The sequence below is a fragment of the Lissotriton helveticus genome, chromosome 4_1, assembly GCF_964261635.1.
Source record: "Lissotriton helveticus chromosome 4_1, aLisHel1.1, whole genome shotgun sequence".
NCBI lineage: Eukaryota > Metazoa > Chordata > Amphibia > Caudata > Salamandridae > Lissotriton > Lissotriton helveticus.
Window position 1 is genome coordinate 1164008575 of NC_136063.1, and position 20146 is coordinate 1164028720.

The 20146-nt window shown below is 42.8% G+C and overlaps 1 protein-coding gene across 2 annotated transcripts in view; it reads left to right on the top strand.

Annotated features, from left to right (window-relative positions):
• Positions 1–20146, top strand: part of CDH12 (cadherin 12) — a 1332533-nt gene that overhangs the window by 1063900 nt on the left and 248487 nt on the right. For both annotated transcript variants that reach the window (XM_078687751.1, XM_078687752.1), the window contains one exon: positions 19320–19507. In XM_078687751.1, coding sequence (XP_078543877.1) covers positions 19320–19507 — 188 coding nt within the window. The remainder of the gene's footprint in view (positions 1–19319; positions 19508–20146) is intronic.

Genomic DNA, 20146 nt, shown 5'->3' on the forward strand with positions numbered 1-20146 from the left:
GGTTATTTGCATCTATGATGTTAGAATTCGGGAAGGGGTAACTGGTGTTAAAGTGCATAGATTCCGACTGCAGCATGTTGTCAGCGTTGAAGGCACTTGATATTAAATGTCTGGGCGATATGGAGCACACACCTTGTAGTTAAATATAAACTATGTTTGTTTTTAATGAAATGTGGAGCGAATATTTGTTGAAATACCGGACATCGCAACGTTTCAGTTGTGGGAGGGGGTAAAAAGGAAAGCGTTTTTACGAAATGTCTGCTGACTGGAGGTAATTGGAAAGGGTCTGGGTGTGTGTTGCATAGCGCCTAATCCTGGTGTACAGGCTGTGTTTAAAAGATTATGTTGGTGAACACACGAGCAGCGGCGCAGGGAAATAAGTGAATTGCACAGGATCACAGTGTTTTAAAAAAAAAAAAATTCAGCTTCAAACTCCAGTTTTCTCCAATTCACAAGCAGTGATGGGGTCTGCGGACCACCTCTTCTCGACGTGTGCGGTCTTTGTGGGTGGGAAGAAGTGTTGTGCGGGGGGAGGGTTTTGTGTCCCCTGCATAGGTTGTGACTTCATATCTCCCAAGGAGATGCAGGAGCGAAAAGCAACAGCAAAGTGGTCACCAGGGGGTCATTCCTTCTCCCCAGCAACTAGGAACACCTCCAGCCGGAGGGAGTCACCGCGCACCCATACTAGTGAGAAGAAACATGAGGAGGACATTTAGGCTGAGAACTTGTAGTTGGAAGACGAACGCAGGGATAAGCGCAGTTCACCAAGCTATCTCTACCATGGCACATTTTCCAGAGCAGAGCCGTAAAACAAACTCCGCGACCCGCGCTTCAGATAAAAACCCGAACATTGTTTTAGTGATCCAGTGTTTCTGTCCAATAACACATATCTCTCCCGGCTTCTTTACTCGCGCCACTCTGTGTGAAATGATATGGTTGGTGAAGGACTTATTATGGACCCGACTGGGCTTCTAAATTCTACTCGCCGACATCCTATAAACTGTACAATTTTGGCGTAGTAAAGCCCGTTCGCATGCTCATGGTCGTTGGGTCTTCCGACAGAGGGAGCAAGTTGGAAGCACGAAGAAATGCATACACATTAAGTTCAACAAAAGGATCGATTCTCAGAATTACCAATTCCGTAACCAGCACACCAACCAGTTAGTCCACATGCGCCTGATAAACATACTCGAGTTTCACTCTCAATTGCGATCGCGGTCTGATCCTGGAAGGAAGAAAGGCTGCGTCAGCCCTGCCAGGAGACGAGCATCCCACCTGAATGAATCGAGTCCAAAACGTTAAGTCAGAAAACACTGATCCACAGCCTCGGTCCTTCGCTCTCGCTCCACCGTCGAGGTGCCAGCTGAGCGCCGCTCGGTGTCTCGCGGTGCTGAAAGCGCCTCGCGTTACTTCTTCCGAGGACGACCGTCCACTCTTCTGCAACTCGCTCCCTCAGAGCCTCGCTAACCAGACACCGCATCTTCAGTCAGCCTAACAGAGACTCGGACCGACGCACGTGCGATGTCTTCGGACTACGCAACACGCTGGAACAAGTGCCTCACCTAGGACGTGCCGAGACTCAGTCAAAACACAAAGAAACAAGTCAGGTCCCGGGCCGCGCTGTGATTGGCTGACGTCACGGGGGTTTCCCGGCCGGCAGCCAATCACAGCGCGGCCCGGGAATGACGTCACGGGGGTGTCCCGGGCCGGCAGCCAATCGCAGCGCGGCCCGGGACAAAGGGGCGGGGCTTAAAAAAAGCACCAGAAACGCCCCCGAATCGCGTTTTCGTGAGAAAGCGCGATTGACAGCCTCTGCCTCCCAATGGCTAGCCTCCATTTATGGAGCTAGCCAATTGGAAACAGAGGCTGTCCTAACCTCACTATTAGAAACAACAGATTTCGATCTGGGAGTGGCTTCGCCCCTCGCCAGGTTACGAAACCTAAAAAGGGTCAATGATTAAGAGACTTTTCAGATGTCTTCTGCCAAATTAAATAATATATTTTGGGGATTTGGTGAACAAAATGTGCATTTCTTTCTCATCCCTGATGTCTTCCTTCTCCTCGCCATAAAAGGGTGCTAGACGTTGCACCCATAACACATTGTTTTGTGTGTTTAAAATTACATGATTCAGAAACTACAAAAAAGCTTGTGAAATAAACCTGTGTTTGACGTGATAATAGATCTACTATGCCTGCATAGAGCATTGATTGTGGGTAAAAAGAAGAATGCTTACAAAGCAAAAAGCATGAATGCATGATAAATCAAGAAATGACTGTTTGGGAGATTACTTGAAGGAGAAAACAACATTTCATGTTAAGAATTAAATTTGGGGAAACATTGGAAAACGTAGACCTTCAAAATTGAAGAAAAATCAGAATACAGACTTTTAAAGTTATTATTATTTAGTTTTCATTACACCCGACTACAAACTCCTAATTTACAGGAATAGGATGATGCCAACGCAGTACTTGTTTTGTATGCAAGTCTACAGCAAGCTTTCTCCTAAAGATTGCTTGTTGCTCTCATTGAAATTACAGGATGCGTCACTCATGCTACCTCTAGAGTACCTTGCATGTCCACACTTGTCACTTTTTTAAGACAAAACTAATGATGATGGCTGCACTGTGCTCTGAACACCATTAGTGGGTCACAGAGATAAATGACAGATGGGAGCAGAAAAGGGAAAGTAGCAAAAGGTTTTTTCTAAATTGCTAAAATAATTCATTTTTAAGCTTATTGGACAGTAAGACTGGTGATAGCTGATATGGTTAAAATGTTGCTTTTAAAAGGGGCCTTGGGCCACCTCACTCAAAAAAGGTTCTGTCAATGTTGAAAGAAATTACTTTAAAAGTCATGCACACAAAAGGTGATGGGAGGAATATTTGCAAATAGTCTTACCACTGGCATTCGTTCAGGATAGTATTACAACCCATCATTTTTTTGCCTTCCATGAAACACCAGGTTAGACCCAGCATATGAAAATCAGCCTTGATCAGCCTCCAATCGGAGCCATCCAGCCCGACCTGCCAAGCCAGGTCCTTTCTGAACAGGTACACAAGCAATTTAAGACTGGTTGGACCGGTGCCATGAGGAACAGGGTCAGTTCTGATTTTCATAAAGCAGGCCTCTGTCTTTCTAATACCCCAACTCTTCTTTTAGTACTCTACCCAGCCTTTCGTCTGTCCTTCACAGCCCTTCGCTGCTTTCTTTTACACCTCTTTTACTCATTCCTCAATTCATAGTTAGCATTTCAGAGAGCATTAATCTAGGCACCCATTAGCTTGATAACTCTGGCAATTATTATAAACTTTGGGTGAAAGGTCGTACAGGTTTGCAGGTATAAACATCTAAATGCAGTTAACACCTGAAATTTGCATGTGAGATACCAACCCTAGTTGTCTACATTTGGTGCCATATTTCTCACACAATCACACAGCACAATAAAGCAAGCCACATGCTGCACTGTGCTGCGTGAAAGGGAAAAGGCAGGAATGCACTGTATTTATCATTATCTGAAGCATTCCAGTCCTTTCCTTGTGCTTGATCACTTTTGGCTGCCTAGCACCAATGTAGGCACCCTTGTGTCATGGTATAAAGGAGCCAGTGTTACACGCAGGATTTTTTTCATGCTGGAAGGGACACTTTCCTGCACAAAAACAATCCTAAAAGGCATTTTGCTCTTCCTATGAGTGCTGTGGAATGCATTAACATAGTAAGAGGAAAGACATTATTTATGCCTCCCCTCAGAAGGCATAGCATTTTGATGCATTCCCAGGTCTACCACTAATGTTATATCTGGGAATGCACTAAAATCCATGGGTGGATGCATTGGAACACCCACGCTCCACCCATGCACACCTCCCTGGGCAAAGTAAGGCAAGGCAGCAATTTGTGTTGCCTTGCGTTGTTCCAGATTTATCAAGTCATGCAGGGAAACGCAAGTTGGCATTGCATGGTTTGATAACTCTGGCTTTGGGGTTGCGTGTCCTTGGGCCTCCTTGCATGGTGCAAGGGCAATGGAAAACATTGATAAATTTGTCCCTTAATGTACGCAGGTTTTTTACATATCTGTGCATGGATATGTAAACCGCATTTAATGATTATCACCAATGATAAGAAATTGGGTAACTAATTGAGGGCAATGAAACCCTACTCAAGCAGCAAACACAATTCTCAGGATGTGGTCATAAGAAACTCTAAATTAACATGTGCTCAATCCTGGGGTAGCTTGGCACAGAGCACTATGGCTTAACTCAGAGGCAATGTGTAAAGCATTCAGATAGTAACCGAGTATAAACGCACCACAAAAAAATTCCACCCAAGGTTAGAAATATGTAATAGATTTTACTGAATAAAACAAGACCAAAACAACAAAAATCCAATCAGTAGAATAAGAGACATGCAATTTTAAAGATTTCAGAAAAAATAGTGCCAAAAGGAAACAAGTGGCAACTATTGATATTTGGTCATGCCGGAACGAGACAAAATCACAAGTTCAGGCTGGCTACATGGATCCTGCTGAACAAGAGTGCCTGAAATCCTAGTTGCGAAGCGTTGTGAGGTCTTGCACCAAAGAAACATCTTGCAGTCAAGGCCATGCATCAGTGATGTCAGGTTCTGTGTTGTCATTAATGATCCTATCAACGAGGGCTTGCAATGCAAGGTCCTGTGTCGAGGATGTGTTGGGCATTCAAGACGATGCACCAGGTCCAAAAGCTGTGATGCTGCAATGTGAGAACCTGCATCGTTGCTGAGGCAGCCGTCAATAAGAGATTTAGGATGTGAGGGAATGCATCACTAAAGTTTCACACAGTGGTAGAACTGATGTGGGCTGTGAGGTTGATGCAGAATCTTTACTCTGCAAGAAACCTCGCAGCAGAGCCAATAGGTCTGTTCTGCTCGGGGTTGTGCTGCTCAGCAGAGGACTTGCGGCGGTTCTGCTGGATCCACAGATAGACTGGCAGAGCACATTCAGGCCCACATCCAAGGGTCCAGGACTGGGGTGATACCACTTGGCAGGGTAGAACTCACAGATGGCAGAGTCCAGGTACTGGGTTCAAGATTGTTGAAGCCTTCTGTACCTGAGGCTCTAGTCAGATGGCCAGCCACCTATCCCTTTAAGTCACTTCAGCGTCCTAAGTTGAATAGTAGCAGGTTCAGTCCTTCTCACCCAGGCAAGAGGGCAGCAGCCAGAAAGTTAGCACAGAAGGAAAGCAGTCCTTCACAGCAGCAGTCCAGCAGATTGCCAGCAACACATTAGTCCTTCTTCCTTGCTTAGGTCCAGAAGTTTACCGAAGAGTTGTTCTCTGAGGTCCAAAATAATATCCAGGTCTGCCTTTGAGGTGGGAGAAGATTCTAGAGATTTCCCTTTGAAGTCCAGAGGCTTCACGCCTTCTCCTGCTTTGGCTCCAGACTATAGGGGGTAGACAGCACCTTGTATGGAGACAGTACACAAGTATAAGTAGGGCTTGGGCCTGATTTTGTCCTCCCATCCTGTTAATGATGGTCCTTTCAGGCACACTTAAGCTCTCTATTGTGTGTGATTGTCTAGGAGGAATATGCAAAGCTCAAATGTCAGCTACACCCAGTCATGTGACCCAGGGACAGGCTATCAGGACTAAATGACTAAGACCAGAAAATGCTAACTTTCTAAAAGTGGCATTTCCAACATTGTAATTTAAAATCTGACTTTACATCAAGAGAGGATTTTTTCATTACAATTCCAATGACAGAAAACGTAAACAGGTTACATGTTCCCATTTGGAAATTGCAGCCTATTAAATGTAATAAGGTAACTCCAATGTTATCCTATGGGAGAAGGAGGTCTTTTAGTGTTGAAAAGTGAATGTAAGAGTTTTTCACTACCAGGATACATAAAATGTACATGTACATGTCTAACTTTTTAACCACATTGCACCTTTCCCTCTGGGCTGTTCAGGGCTTGTCCTTGGGATGTCTTCTATGTATTAAAAGGGAAGGATTAGGCCTGGCAATAAATGTGTTATGCCATGTCGATATGGCATTTTTTAAACTGCACACATTCTGCAATAGTAGGCCTGTGGTTTGTATAGAGGGCTAATTAAGTTGGTGGCACAATCAGTGCTGCAGGCCCAATAGTAGCATTTAATTTACAGGCAATGGAAACATGTAGTACCACTTCACTAGGGGCTTACAAGTAAATTAAATGTGCATATTGGATGTAAGCTCCAAAACACCAAAACACCAGGGAACAAAACAGGAAAATAAGGGGATATCGAAATACAATTAGAACCAATAGAAAGCACAGTGCCCTCTTTGAACTTTTATTAATAGGGAATTGGATGTTTCAGTGCTAATTCACAAAAACATGTGTAATAGTGCATAAAATAATCTCCTGTAGGAATGCTTCCCATACTCATAATGCTTTGGAGAGTCAGACACTAGTGTTTCTGTTTAACACCATTTGTAAATATTGTATTAATTATATTGGAATGGGTAAATGCTTAGTGGCATACAACAGTTTTGATGAGTAAAATTCAAGCATATTTATCACAGTGAGCATGAACCTACTCACATTATTAGCAATATATTGTCCATAAAAGCTAATTCAGATGTTAACTGTAGAAGCAGAGACATTGATAGATAGTAGAAACAAGCGTGTGGTGGACCGATAGGAGACAAACGTTTTCAATTGATGCAGGGAGTTATAGTCACTAAATTGCAAATTGTCGTGAACGAGATTTGTAGCACTCCCTTCACTTAATCCCCATTTTGTCTTAGTTAACTAGTTAATTTATGGTGTTTGTCTTTCTCTGGCAGCAGCACAGATGGGTGGACGGCAGTCATTCACATACACGGATTTCAGGGTCTGGCTTGACAGTGCATTCTGACCTTTTAACCTACACCAATAATCTTCGCCAGTTCTTTGCTTCCACACATATACATATTAATTCTACTGCTATTTACCTGTAATGCTTCACATTACCATACAACATTCATTTTAAGCCAGACCTATTAGCATTATAAATGCTTGTGTTTGTACTGCCCTCACACACACTGGGAGGGAGATACAGTAGCTTTGAAAAGTGGAGGCACAAGGTATTCTGTAGTACAAATGTCTTTAGCTTGTAGGAAAGACAGTTGTTGGAGGCTAAACTTAAGTGATAGTGCCCAGAAATAAAAAGCTTAACTGCTGGTTTTGGGTGAAAAACAAAGAAGCATGTGAAAAGTATCCTAAATATATGGAAACATAATTCTATTTCCTTCCTAAAATGTACAAATATTTACGAGCACTGGCAAAGACCGTGCGAACAAATGTAAACACAGCCATGCACAATTGCACTCTCCTTCTAGTAGCACATTCAATCTGCGCTTATGGTCTTTAACATTTATGTAATACTACACATGCAAGTCATAACATTATTTGATCTGTGCATACGTCTCCCAATGGCACACCAAAAACATTCCTGAAAAAGTCTTATGTGATACACTAACAGTTTTACCCTGATAAATATCCCTGATATTTTCCAGCAGGTCAAACTTGCTGGACTTTATCATGGGAAAAGGCTTGGAAAAAAGGTACACACAGAAAAGGTAGGGGGGGGAAGGAGATTTTAGCGACCAGCGAGGGTGAACTCCCCAAATGCAATCACTAGTGCTTGTGTGCCATGTGACACACATACATGCCCCTAGGGCATGTATGTGTGCCACATGGCACAGGTGTACATGCACAAATTTGCATATACACAGGTATTTGTTATTACCACCAAATAACGAATCCTTAAGGCCCTGTGGCACTGCTTACAGTGCCACCTACATCTCAAATTACAGATTCGTTAAATTTACCGATTCGGTAATTTACCGAATCGGTATATTTACCAAATCGGTAATTTTTAAGGCCTCTACATCTCAAACTCCAAATACCGGTCGGTAACGGCCGAAATCGTCCGTTACCGACCGGTATTTGCCTACCTACATCTGGCCCATAGTGTGATAAAAAACTTTTATGCCTCATTTGCAAGTTAAAAAATCGGAGTAAGAGGTGTTTAGTACACATGGTAAGTATATACTATGTGTTGTAAATATCCCACCTATTCCACCTAACTTGTAGTGAAGGTCTTAGCAGAACAGGAAGAGTTTGGGGTTTTGTTTTTGTGTTCATCTTGGAAATTTACCAAAATGCATTTTTAAGTCGGTTGCTGCCTGGCTCGGAAACAACACCTCTTGTTAAAGCAGAATTATTCAAGTCCCTCAACCTCTAAGGCAGAATAAAACAAACTTCCAAATATGAAAATAATGACCTACCAATGGGAGCAACTGCAGTATGTGTTGTATTTCTTCTCCAGCAGAGGACTTGGCAGCCACAGTGGCACCAGGTGCTTAACCGATGAGATAATCGGTCTAAAAGATAGTCAATTACAGTGATGAAGAAGATGGAAATTTCAGTGCAGTTCCCCAGAGACTAATTGTGGAAGGAGAAGCTTTGAGTTATACAGGTTTGCCACGTTCATTAATGTGCAAGTACTAAGGGCTATCCGTAACACTTGTGATGCTGTGCATCTTCTAGTGATCTTGCTCAAACAACTCTGTCTCAATTGCGACAACTAGATAAATTACGGTGGCTTGAACAGCGGCCTGTTGCAAACAGTTTGCAGGTCTGTAAAGGGACCCTGAAAACTATTCATAGTTTCTATAAGATGATGTTGCCTTTTAAGACCATTGTTCAGTTAAATTGTTTTTCCATGTGATCTCTACTGTGTTGATATGTGGAGGTCAGCAAGACTGTCAATTACCTCTTTACAAGCAGAAGATAATTATTCAATATCTACACATTTTTCATCACTTTCTCAAAAGGCAGCAAAAACAAATTGCAACAGCGCGTATTATATTTTGTGCTGTATGACCTAACGTGTATTTGCCAATATTCCCCACATTTCTCAATGACTTTTGGACTGTATGCTACTCTGAAATCCCCATATCTGTGAGAGGAAATACATGAGAGTTAACTTTTGACAATGGTTTGGACCACACATTTATCTCAGGTGAACTTCAAAGGAATCTCTCCTCTATGACTTAACTCTGTGGGGGACTGCTTTCACACACCCTCCTGTGTGAGTCCAGGATACCGCGGCCGCCGAGAGGGGGGAGCGTCCCTGTGATCGGAGACTACAATCCCCAGCGTGCAGTGCGTTTTCCCAAGGACGCCGGGAGCAGCGTCAGCGGCAGTTTACCGCGCCCGGAGGCGCTTAAGAGCAAGCCGCTCCTGCAGAGGAGCGGGGGACTAAACTCTGTGGGGGACTGCTGTCACACACCCTCCTGTGTGAGTCCAGGATACCGCGGCAGCCAGCTTCACTCTCCCCCGCCGCCGCTCTCGAACCAGCGGCCGCCGAGAGGGGGGAGCGTCCCTGTGATCGGAGACTACAATCCCCAGCGTGCAGCGCGTTTTCCCGAGGACGCCGGGAGCAGCGTCAGCGGTAGTTTACCACGCCCGGAGGCGCTTAAGAGCAAGCCGACCCTCCCGCGTCGCGGTACGCGCGCGGGCGACGCCGGACGAAGCCCGGACTAAGGGCGGACAGTCTGTGACAGTCCGGGACTGGCCGAGGCTGGGCCGGGCCCCCCCCCCCTTGACTCTTGCTGGTGAGGTATTACTCTGTGCAAAGTGAGAGTTATCTTACTTCGCTCATTCTGGAACCGTGACTGACTCGCCCAGTACATCGTATATTTAGGACATTTTTATATTTACTGATCTTATATCGCTGATTTAATTAATTCAGCCTTGTTGGAGTTCATGGAAGCTTTATTTTATTGATATTTCTAATTGTCTGTATTTTATTTTTGGTTAATTCGTGCATCTAAATACATAATGTCTAAGCAAAAGGCTCCCAAAAATCCTACAGTAACGGCCACTATGGATAATTACCTAGTGAAAAAAGTCAGCCAAATTAATAAGGAACTAAGGATGTCGCTAGGGAAGGAGATTCCTCTTACTAACTGTTCTACTATGCCTGACCTTGATATAGTAGTACATGCGGATGATCACCTAGATCTTGTCAACCTTGATGTTTTGACTGAAACCCCAGTCGAACCTGCTACTGGCCCTGATACTTCTGCTGCTCTTACTGTATCTCCCAGCGTATCACCTGCTCAAAACACACCGGCTCCTAGAGCTTTAAGAGCTTGCAGAAAAGCACCCACTACTCGAGGGGGGTATCGTACCCGCAATAAAAAAAGAGGTGAGATGGTATCAAAAATCTCTCCTGGGGCAGAAGATCTGATAGCTAAGAATGCTTCCTTTTCTATGAATGCTGAACAGTTCAATCTTTTAATAAGTATTATTGACTCTAAGGTTGATAAGTTAATTAAACCTTTGGTGGACAAACTGGATCAGCTCTCATCTGAAGTAAATAGACTAGGTGGGCTACTTGCCTCGCATATTGCTCAGGTTGGAAAGTCTAGGCCCATTAATATTGACCTAGGTCTCCCCAAAGTACCCGTAAGTCCATCAACCGGGGGTGGAACTGTTAAGGAAGCAGCTATATCGGCTCCATTACTTACCAACCAACCTTCCACATCCTTTCAGAGTAAGTTAGCCGTTAGTGAGGGGGGCCTATCGATACCAACTAGACGGAAACGCCCTGTGGAGTTACCTCCGGCCTGTGCACCTTATGTGGCCATCTTGACCAACGTCCCTTCTTATGAGATTGATCCCATTAGACCCCAACTTGAATCTCATGATTCGTTAAAAAACAAAACGGTCTCTTGGCTACACACTAATTGTGGCTTTCCAATTACCTATTCAGGCCAAATTCTAACCACCAGAAGGGTCGATTGGATAGGTACGTCTAGCAAAACATTTAGGGGTGACTGTGTTATTGTCAACTTTAAACACCCCCAACATGCGGCCACAGCTTTGTTAAGGGCTGGATCCTTAATCCCCGGTGAAGACAGAATAGGCGTACGCCCTCTTGTTTTTATTATAGTCATTTAATAAAAAATCCCCTTTATAAACCTGGAAATGTAAAACCCTGGCCTAATGACTTTTTGGGGTCCGGGGTCTCTAATCGGAATAGATTCCAGGTACTAAGCTCTCTGGACTCTAATGATTGACTTGCCGGGACAGGGGTTAGGGTCCCGTGCCAGTTCACTACTGTCCAGGTGCCTGATACGTGTGTCTTACCCTTTGACACCGATCTAAATATGGTGGAGGCCCAAAGTATAGAAAGAGGTATTAGCCCTAGAGCATTAGTGAACAGTATCAATGAGGCAGTTGTAGGGGACACTGTTCTTCTGAATAACACCTGCGCCAATGTATCTACTGGCATTTCTATTGTAAGCTGGAATGTTGCTGGGCTAAAATCTAAACAGGACACCTTGGGTTGGAAGGATTTTGTCAATACCCATGATATTTTGTGTTTCCAGGAAACATGGTGTAGGGAGGAGGTGCATTTTGAGGGGTTTGTAACATTTAACCTACAGGCAGTTAGCTCTGGATCAGGGAGAGCTAAAGGAGGTCTTATAATTCTGGTATCGATAAAATAAAAATCAGGATTGTGAAATATTTAAATGTGGGACCACATGTGCAGTTATTGTGGCTCCGCAATGATCAAGGTCGACACATCCTCCTAATCAACTACTATAATAATATTTTCGACGATAGTAGGACATCTGTTGTTAAAAACTTAGCCAGTGCTATTGATGACTTAATTGACCAATGTAATGTTTCTTTTGATTTTATTTGGCTAGGAGATTTTAACATTTCTCTATCTGAATTGACCTTCCAGAAAGCATGTGGGCTTGTTAACAATGTTGGTGTCGTAGACCTCCACTTTAGGCATAATAGCTACGGAGAAATTTTGTATACATTTATAAGTAATTATGATCTGGAAATTTTGGACTTTGCCAAAGATGTCAATGGGATGATTATCCCTACTTTTAAAAACTGGAGGACAAGCTTGGTGATAGATCATGTTATTATGTCATCGAGTATTACACCCTTTTGTGAAACCCCCAGGATTGAAGTAACATCTTTGAGTGATCATAATTATGTTGTTCTAGACTGCTCGCTATGGAGTGAGAGTCCTGTAGCTGTGGGCCATACTATTACCCCACAGACCTAATGGTGTTAGAGTTAAGTGGGTTGGGGATAGAGCAGATGAACATATAGGTTACATCGTTTCTGATTGTTTAACTGACATTACCCTAATCCTTGAAAATAATACCGGGTCCGCATGTGTTTTAACTGCTTTTAAAAACATTAATATATTAATCAATGTTAGGTTTACCAGACCAATTAGAGATAAATGTAGTCAAGGACAAGGTTGGTTTGACCATACTTGCACCAGGCTACTAACAGAGCTGAAGAAGGGCTTGGCCATTAAACCTAGGAACACTAGTCTAATAAACAATCAAAGAGCGGAATATCAATTAGCTTTAAAAAACAGGGAAAGAGAGCTACAGCAGGAAGCCTAGGAATCTTTAAACCAAGCTGCAGAGATACACAATAACACTTTATTCTGGGCTACGGTTAATTCATTCCACAGAGATGATAAGACCCCTGTATTGAGCTTTAATGTCTCTAGTGATTACTGGGTAACGCATTTTTCTAATATATTTGATTCAAATTATGTCCCAGCTACTACCCCATGTAATTGGCCCGTATTACCTTTAAATTTTACTGTGGCCGAGGTCGAGTTAGGAATTCGTGCAAGTAAGGGGGGGAAGGCCCAAGGACCCGACGGGGTCCCAATAGATGTTTACAAAGCAGTCCGGGAGATCTGGAGCCCCCTCCTTGCAAACGTTTTTAATGCAGCTGTTTGCACTGAAGCTCCGACCACATGGGGGGAATCTATTATTATCCCTATTTTCAAAAAAGGCAATTGGTCTGAAGCAAAAAACTATCGCCCCGTTTCCCTTCTGGACTCCTCTGTAAAGGTTATGAGCAGAGTTATGTTAGCTAGGCTGGAGGAGTGGGTTGAAGATAAGGCAATCCTTTCCGAAAGCCAGTTTGGTTTTAGGAAAGGCAGGGGCACATTGGGCCAATGTTTAAATCTTGACCTCATAATTGGGAAATACGTAGAAGCTAAAGGTGGCGCATTATATTTATGCTTTGCTGATCTAAGCAGCGCTTTTGACATGGTTGATCATGGAATTTTATGGCCTACCTTGTTGCGGATGGGCGCCCCAGAGGGTATTATTTTCTTCCTTGCCAGGTTGTACCAAAAACTGGAAACTTGTGTGCGTTTTGGAACCAAGGGAGAATGTACCCCTAAATTTAGCGTACGACGCGGCATAAGACAAGGCTGTGTTTTAGCTCCGTTATTGTTTATTTTATTTATCAATGAAATTGATGGAATTTTAAAAGATGTTCAAGCAGATGCTCCCAGGCAAAAAGGCGTATCACTGCCGGTGTTATTATATGCTGATGACGCCGTGCTTCTTTCCAGGACCCCTTTGGGGCTTCAAAGATTGATGGATAGATTTTCTCTGTTTATTAGGGTCAGGAAACTACTCATCAACAAGGATAAGACGTATATAATGACCTGTGGGGCAAAAAATAAGAAACCTACTGCCTTTTTCATTGACGGTAATAAGGTGCAATCTGTCGCTTCCTTTTGTTATCTTGGAATAACTTTTTCCCATGATAGGAAGTGGTTTAATGAATTTAATAATGTCAGTAATAAAATGGCGAAACGTGCCCATGGTATTTTTAAATTCGCAGCAAAAATTGGGGATAGACGAACAAGAGACATGCTGCTAATTTATCAAGCGAGATGCGCCAGTATTGCATTATATGGGGCGGCTATTTGGGGTCACAGTTGTGTGTATAAATTGCAGCTTGAGGAAAATTATTTTTTAAAAAAGCTTTTATTTCGGCCCTCATCTGCCGCCACTGCATTGACCCATCAGGAATTAGACATTAATCACCTGAATGATCTCTTAGCCTTAAGACCACTAATGTTATGGCGTTCTATATGGCTCCAGGATGAAAAGACCTTAAACAGATCTATAATTGAAGATTGTCTCTCACTGGACATGTATAGAAAAATCCCATGGATAAAATATGTCTCTGATTGCTATTCACAAATATTTAATCTCGATGTTCTGGCCGACCCTAGGGCTGCACTGGCTATATCGAAAACAGAACTGAAAACAACGTTTTTGGACAATAGGGCAAAGAAGAGGGCTTATTCATGTTGGTCCATGACGACTGTTTCCTTTTGTAGTAAATACTCCCTCACCGAAGGCTTTCCACCGTACCTTGTGTTGGTAACGAGGTCTTCGCATAAGTTCGTCCTAACCAGACTTAGTTTCGGAATCGTACATGAGTTGGTGCCTTTGCCTAACATAAATCAACATCCTCAAGGACCGTGCCAGTGTGATGGCATATCAAAACAGAGCACCCTGCACTTTTTACTCATATGTAAATTGTACCTGAATTATCGAATTTTGTACCTTAAGCCTTTGTTTGTTAAATATGGGGTACGTACAGTAGATGAGGCAATGAGTCTTATTTTTAACATGAAATCTGCTGACATTTGCTTTTATACTGCCACGTTTTTAATCAAATCTATCAGTGTACGTAAAAGCATGATATTTTAGTATATTGGTCTGTATTGTATTGTAACCCATTTTTAACTTTCAATGATTTATGTATGTATCTTTTATATGTGCTTTTATGGTCAATTCTTTTGTACCAAATAAAGCTTCATGAATTGAATTGACTTAACAGATCGGTACCCTGTTTCAAACTTACTAAAACATGAATTGATAATCTATTTTCCTTACATTTTGGCAGCCTCAGAGCTGCAGGCAGTGGGCTCTCCGATCTTCATGGTCACTTCCATATAACCCCTGCAGTCTGTATAAGATGTCTGTGAAAAAAGCCCAAGGCCCTACATGCAGGATGAAATGTATTGATTGACATGGAAACTCCTGTTTTCAATGCATAGGCGCTACAGCTTTTCTGTAAGGCAAACTAAATTCTGTATCAGTTTTGAAAAATCCACAAAACCCATTCAAATACACTTTTATGCGGACACTTTTATGCGGGCTGATCCTGGGAAAATTCCAAGTTGTCACCACCGCTGCCTTGGACCAGCCAAATCTGACTGGCAACTGTCCTGGGGGCCTGTGTCATTCAATTGTGAAGTTGGGTTTTTGATAAATATGTAGGAAATGTAACTCTTCAAGAGTTAGACTTTGCTTACCTGAAGTTTCAAGCGAGCTGATTAGTATCTGCTTACCTGCATGCAGATGGCCTATCAGTGCTGACTTTGATGACGTGTGAAATACTGCTCTCAGAGCAGAAATAATGGCAGGGTCTTCACAGGATGGCTTAGGTGAGGAAAGTCACACAACTTAACCCAGGAAATGCTGTATGAGAAAGTGAGTTGGAGGGGCTGCTCATTACCCTTGACATTCCCCAAGGTATGTCTGATGCTTCCTCCAGGAGCATAAGGTTTCATCTATGTTGGGTTTTATTGATAACGATGCCGCGTGGGATAATTTGCATTGAATGAAACAGTATGAGCTGCAAAGGTGTGACGGTTTGCCCTTGGAAACCTATTACCCATAGGTAAAGGAGTGACATAGATTGACTATTCAATTGACCAAAGTAGCACCTCACCCCAACTCCTCTGAACATTTTCTGGACCTGTGAAAAAACAGAAAAAGACTGTGCTTGCTGTCTGTGAAGTGTGTGGGGATCAGAAGAGCTGAACATGTTCAGACGTTTACCCAGAACTGACAAGTGGGCTCCAAGGGCCAGTTGACTGATTTCCTCTGTGGATACAGGGACACAAAACTGAGATAGATTTTTTCTTGAGTGACCAGTGGACCAGTTGCAAATGAACCCTGACAAGACTGTGCTGGTAGCCTCTGCTGGAGTGGGTCCTGGGATCTAATTGCAGGGAGTGTGGAAGTGACCAGGAGGAGCTGCTCCAAAAAGTTGCAAAAGTTGGGGATTACTAAATGTTTGACCTCTAAATGAAGGGACTAACCACCCAAGGCTATTCGTCCAAGGTGCGACCTTGGCAGGCAATAAAACCCAAGTGGATCTGCTCTGAGTTTTTGCCTTCCGAAAGAAGATTATAGTGGGCCCCCATGGCCAAGGCATTCAGCTTCTGTGTGACACATCTTATAGGCTTCAATGTTTTTTCTACTAGAGGTTTCTGACGTTCGAAAACGTATTACTTGGGGAGGACTCACATCCCTCTTACAAGTGCCTACTATCATCACCCCCACAAAATTAGTCAGGTTATTTGTGCCATTTGAAATGCTCAGTGACAAGGCTGGAACACAACCAATATTTTGAAGGACATTTTTTTCTTCAAATATTGATTCAAATGTGTTGTATATCAAGTTGGCAACACAGGATATTTCGTAAAAATATTTTCCTAAATATCTAACACATATTGCGCACATGAAAATCTTGCCACTCATTTAAATATTATCTGTCGAGCATATGAAGTGTTCTCTGAAGTTCAGAGTGGGAAATATTTTTGGCACCATCAGCCTATCTGCAACTGCTAGCAAAGACATCATTAGCTCTTCAGTTCTCCCTTGAGAATCCCTTGTGCCAAGTCAAAGATTTTTCTTCAGTGAATTCACAATGGAGAAAAGCATCACAGCCTTCCATCCAAAACATTATCAGCAGATGTGAATAAGAGAGAAAAAATTGAGTTTCTCAGTGAGGACATGAATCATCTACTGTTTAAGTATGCATTGCTTTTGAATGTCTGAGAGACCTTCACATGCGTTGGTGTCCACAAGAGACCAAACATCACATATGACATGCCATGTCAATGGAGTGCACAGTAGTAGTACCAATATTTTCTCAGATTAGGGGGAGGACGATTTTGTTTTAGTCAGCGTGTGTTGTTCTTAACTTAGTCATAAGAACTCTGCTACTGAACCATACAAATGGTAGTACGTACTATCCACATACAAGCAACTTAAAGTTACAAAACAAAGCAGACATAAGAAAATCTAGAAATATATAACGTAACATAGCAAAGCACAGCAAAGGGACAATGAATGTTGTCTTTTTTTAAAGTCGTTTTGTCTGTTTTACAGGGCACCTGATACTTTGCATCAGAGCTTCAAGGTATTACTAAATCATGGGAATAGTGGGAATAATACATGTCTCTCTTGACATCATGAGAAGAGACATCACAGGGTCATTAATGCCTCTAACGTCATAGGACAAATAAAAAGAAGCCTATAACACGTACACACAAAAAAAGAAAAAATAATCAGTAAGAACTGATAAACGAGAGGCATGGTGGCCGCCTAATAGGTCAAAGGAGTAGAGTCTGACATCTACGGTGACCTCTTTAAAATGTTTGTGCCATCAATTACTACTCACTGAAGAGGTGTTGGTTTTGTCCGGCTTCTTTGGGAGGCGGGTGCTGCACAAATGCATCTGTTTCATTGATCCTGGGCTTCTAGAGACAGAGGACAATAAAGATGCAAACTCCTGAAGATTCCTGAACCAGGCCCAAGAAATATCCCAGACTGAAAAGTATGACACAAGGCTCCTGAAGATATCAGCTAAAGGGCCAAATTAGACAGAAACGTAACGAACATCGCCCTTTTTATTCTATGCCAATGTATTATTGGAGGCTCTGGATTCACCAGAAACAGCGACTCCACCAGCTCCCAGAGGAAGAAGGGCTCCATGGCTACTTCCCTGAGGCTGAAAGACCCTGAGGGCTATATGCTCAAGCCCCTATCGCCACGGGAACATCACTTTTTTGACGTTCTCGTGGCAATAGGGCCAGTGCCCTATTCTCAAGGCAGCGTTAACCCACTTAACATGGCTTAAAGCCATGTTAAGTGGCTTAACGCTGCTTTGAGAATAGGGCCCCTTTCACGCTAAACTCAGCGTGAAAGGGGGCGTGCAGTGGGTGTTGCGGTGGGCGTACCATCGCAACACCCATTGAATTTGAAGCTGCCACCTATTATCAAGGGCGGCGATAATAGGTGGCAGCGCCGAACGTAAGGTGTCGAAACGAGGAGAAATGCTTAATTTCTCCTCGTTTTTGCTATTCCCATGTGTACTGCCTTGTGCAGCACACATGGAAATAGCAAAATGCCATAGTTTGTTTATGTACAGGAAGGTGTCCCTTCCTGTATATAAACAAACATTTTAAAAAATGCTGTTTTGTAACTTACATGTGTGCTGCATGAAGCAGCACACGTGTAAGTTACTAAACAGTTTTTTAGGTTTGTTTATGTACAGGAAGGGACACCTTACTGTACATAGACACACCTCCCTGCTCGCAGACACCCTTGCACTCCAGTGCAAGGGTGACTGCATGGCGTGAAGTCATGGGACTCAGCGCCGTCGCAGGGGGAAATGACAAGCTGCACAACATTCTTGAGAATAGGGTACCGCCTGGCGTTTCCGAAGTGGCGGTGAGAGGTGTTAAGCCAAGGAGGCTAACGCCTCTCACTGCCACTTCCCCTGAGTGTTTTGTGGATGAACCTGTGACCTTTTGCATTTGCTAAAAGTTGATGAGCAACATGCTGTTTTTTTGTCACGTTTTCCCATACATGCATCTCTGGAAAGCCATATAAAAATATTGAAAGCAGCAGTGGCAAGTTAGATATATATGGGGCTTGACCCCATGCCTATCCAGACCTCCAAGCCTTCTGGGTGACAGAGGTCACTGGTGGGAGCACCCAATAGAGTATTTCAAACAGCTGGTGCCACTATCTCTGGTTCTTGCCTACTCTGTACTAAGCAACATGTTCTGAACAGTAACAACCAAGCAACGGTACATCCAATACAAGTTGTTCCAGCTGTCAGGAATTTAGCTTCAGCGCTTCATCAGGGGTAGGAAGCACTACATAATCACAACTGCACTACAAAGCAAATCAAGAATGGCATGCAAAATCTCTCAATTTTGTTACATGTTCCTTGACTCAAGTATCCTGAATAATTTATAGCAATGTGCTGCTTTGCAAGACTATCATTAGTGTACTCCTTAAATATTCATTTTGGTTTACACATGAGTAAATGCAGATTAAAGTATCCCTGTCAAAACCTTACTCGATGGGCCCTTTGTTGTGAGTTAGTGAAACTTACTCTGTTATTGTCCCGCCTTACTACTGACTCTCTGGGGTAAATTAGCAGCACTGCAACAGTACAAAACAGCACTTTCTGGGTGAATTGGACACTTCATGGATCACTGTAGAGAAAAATGAACTGCAAAACACTTGTTTCTGTTTTTTCAAATATTTGCAAATTTAAATTCTATGTGAGCTGATCACTCAGATCTTAGTAACTTCCCTGGTCCTCACTTTTAGTTGATGACTGTTTTTCATTATTGTCTAGGTATATTTCACCTGAAAGTTCCAGAATCATCACCTGTTGGGTCGGGCATTGGACGTATCAGAGCTGTGGATCCCGACTTTGGGAGAAATGCAGAAATTGAATATACTATTGTCCCAGGGGACGGGGGGAACCTGTTTGACATCACTACTGACGAGAGCACGCAGGAAGGAATCATCATCCTGAAAAAGGTACGTTATTTCTCATATTAACGGTCCACAGAACTAATTTGCATATCACATCAGGGTGCAAGATATAATGGAAAGATCTTTTTCATAATTAGCCGGGGTGTTTCAATTTTACGTGATTTGCTTTCACATAATCATGTGCAATCCCACAAGATTATGCAACCTTTCACGAAATGCAAAACCGGCATATAGCACAATATTTTAGTTCGCAATGCATACAAAGACGCATTTCAAGCTAAAAAAACAGAAAATAGCACGAAAATCACAAATGCCAAAAAGAATATCCTACCCCCCCCCCCCCCCTTTTCTGGTCGTTAATGTTGATCCCGTGCTTCCGCACTAAAATGTTGCCATGAATGCAGTGCCACGTGGTGTGGTTCCATTATTTTGTGAATTTCGTGTCACATGCATATCACACAAGTCACAAAATTGCGCCAGATTATGCCGACATAACAGAAACTTCACACAGCTTAAAAATCAGTCTTTTCAGATGTACATTTTCAGCTTTTTTGCTAAGACCACATACACTTTTGTCTTTCTTGAACTTGTGAACTATCCTTGTCTTAATGTAATTTTCCACCTTGTTAACGCTCTTCCCCGAAATTAGATTTAGAACCACACAATGAAGGATTTTTGATCTTT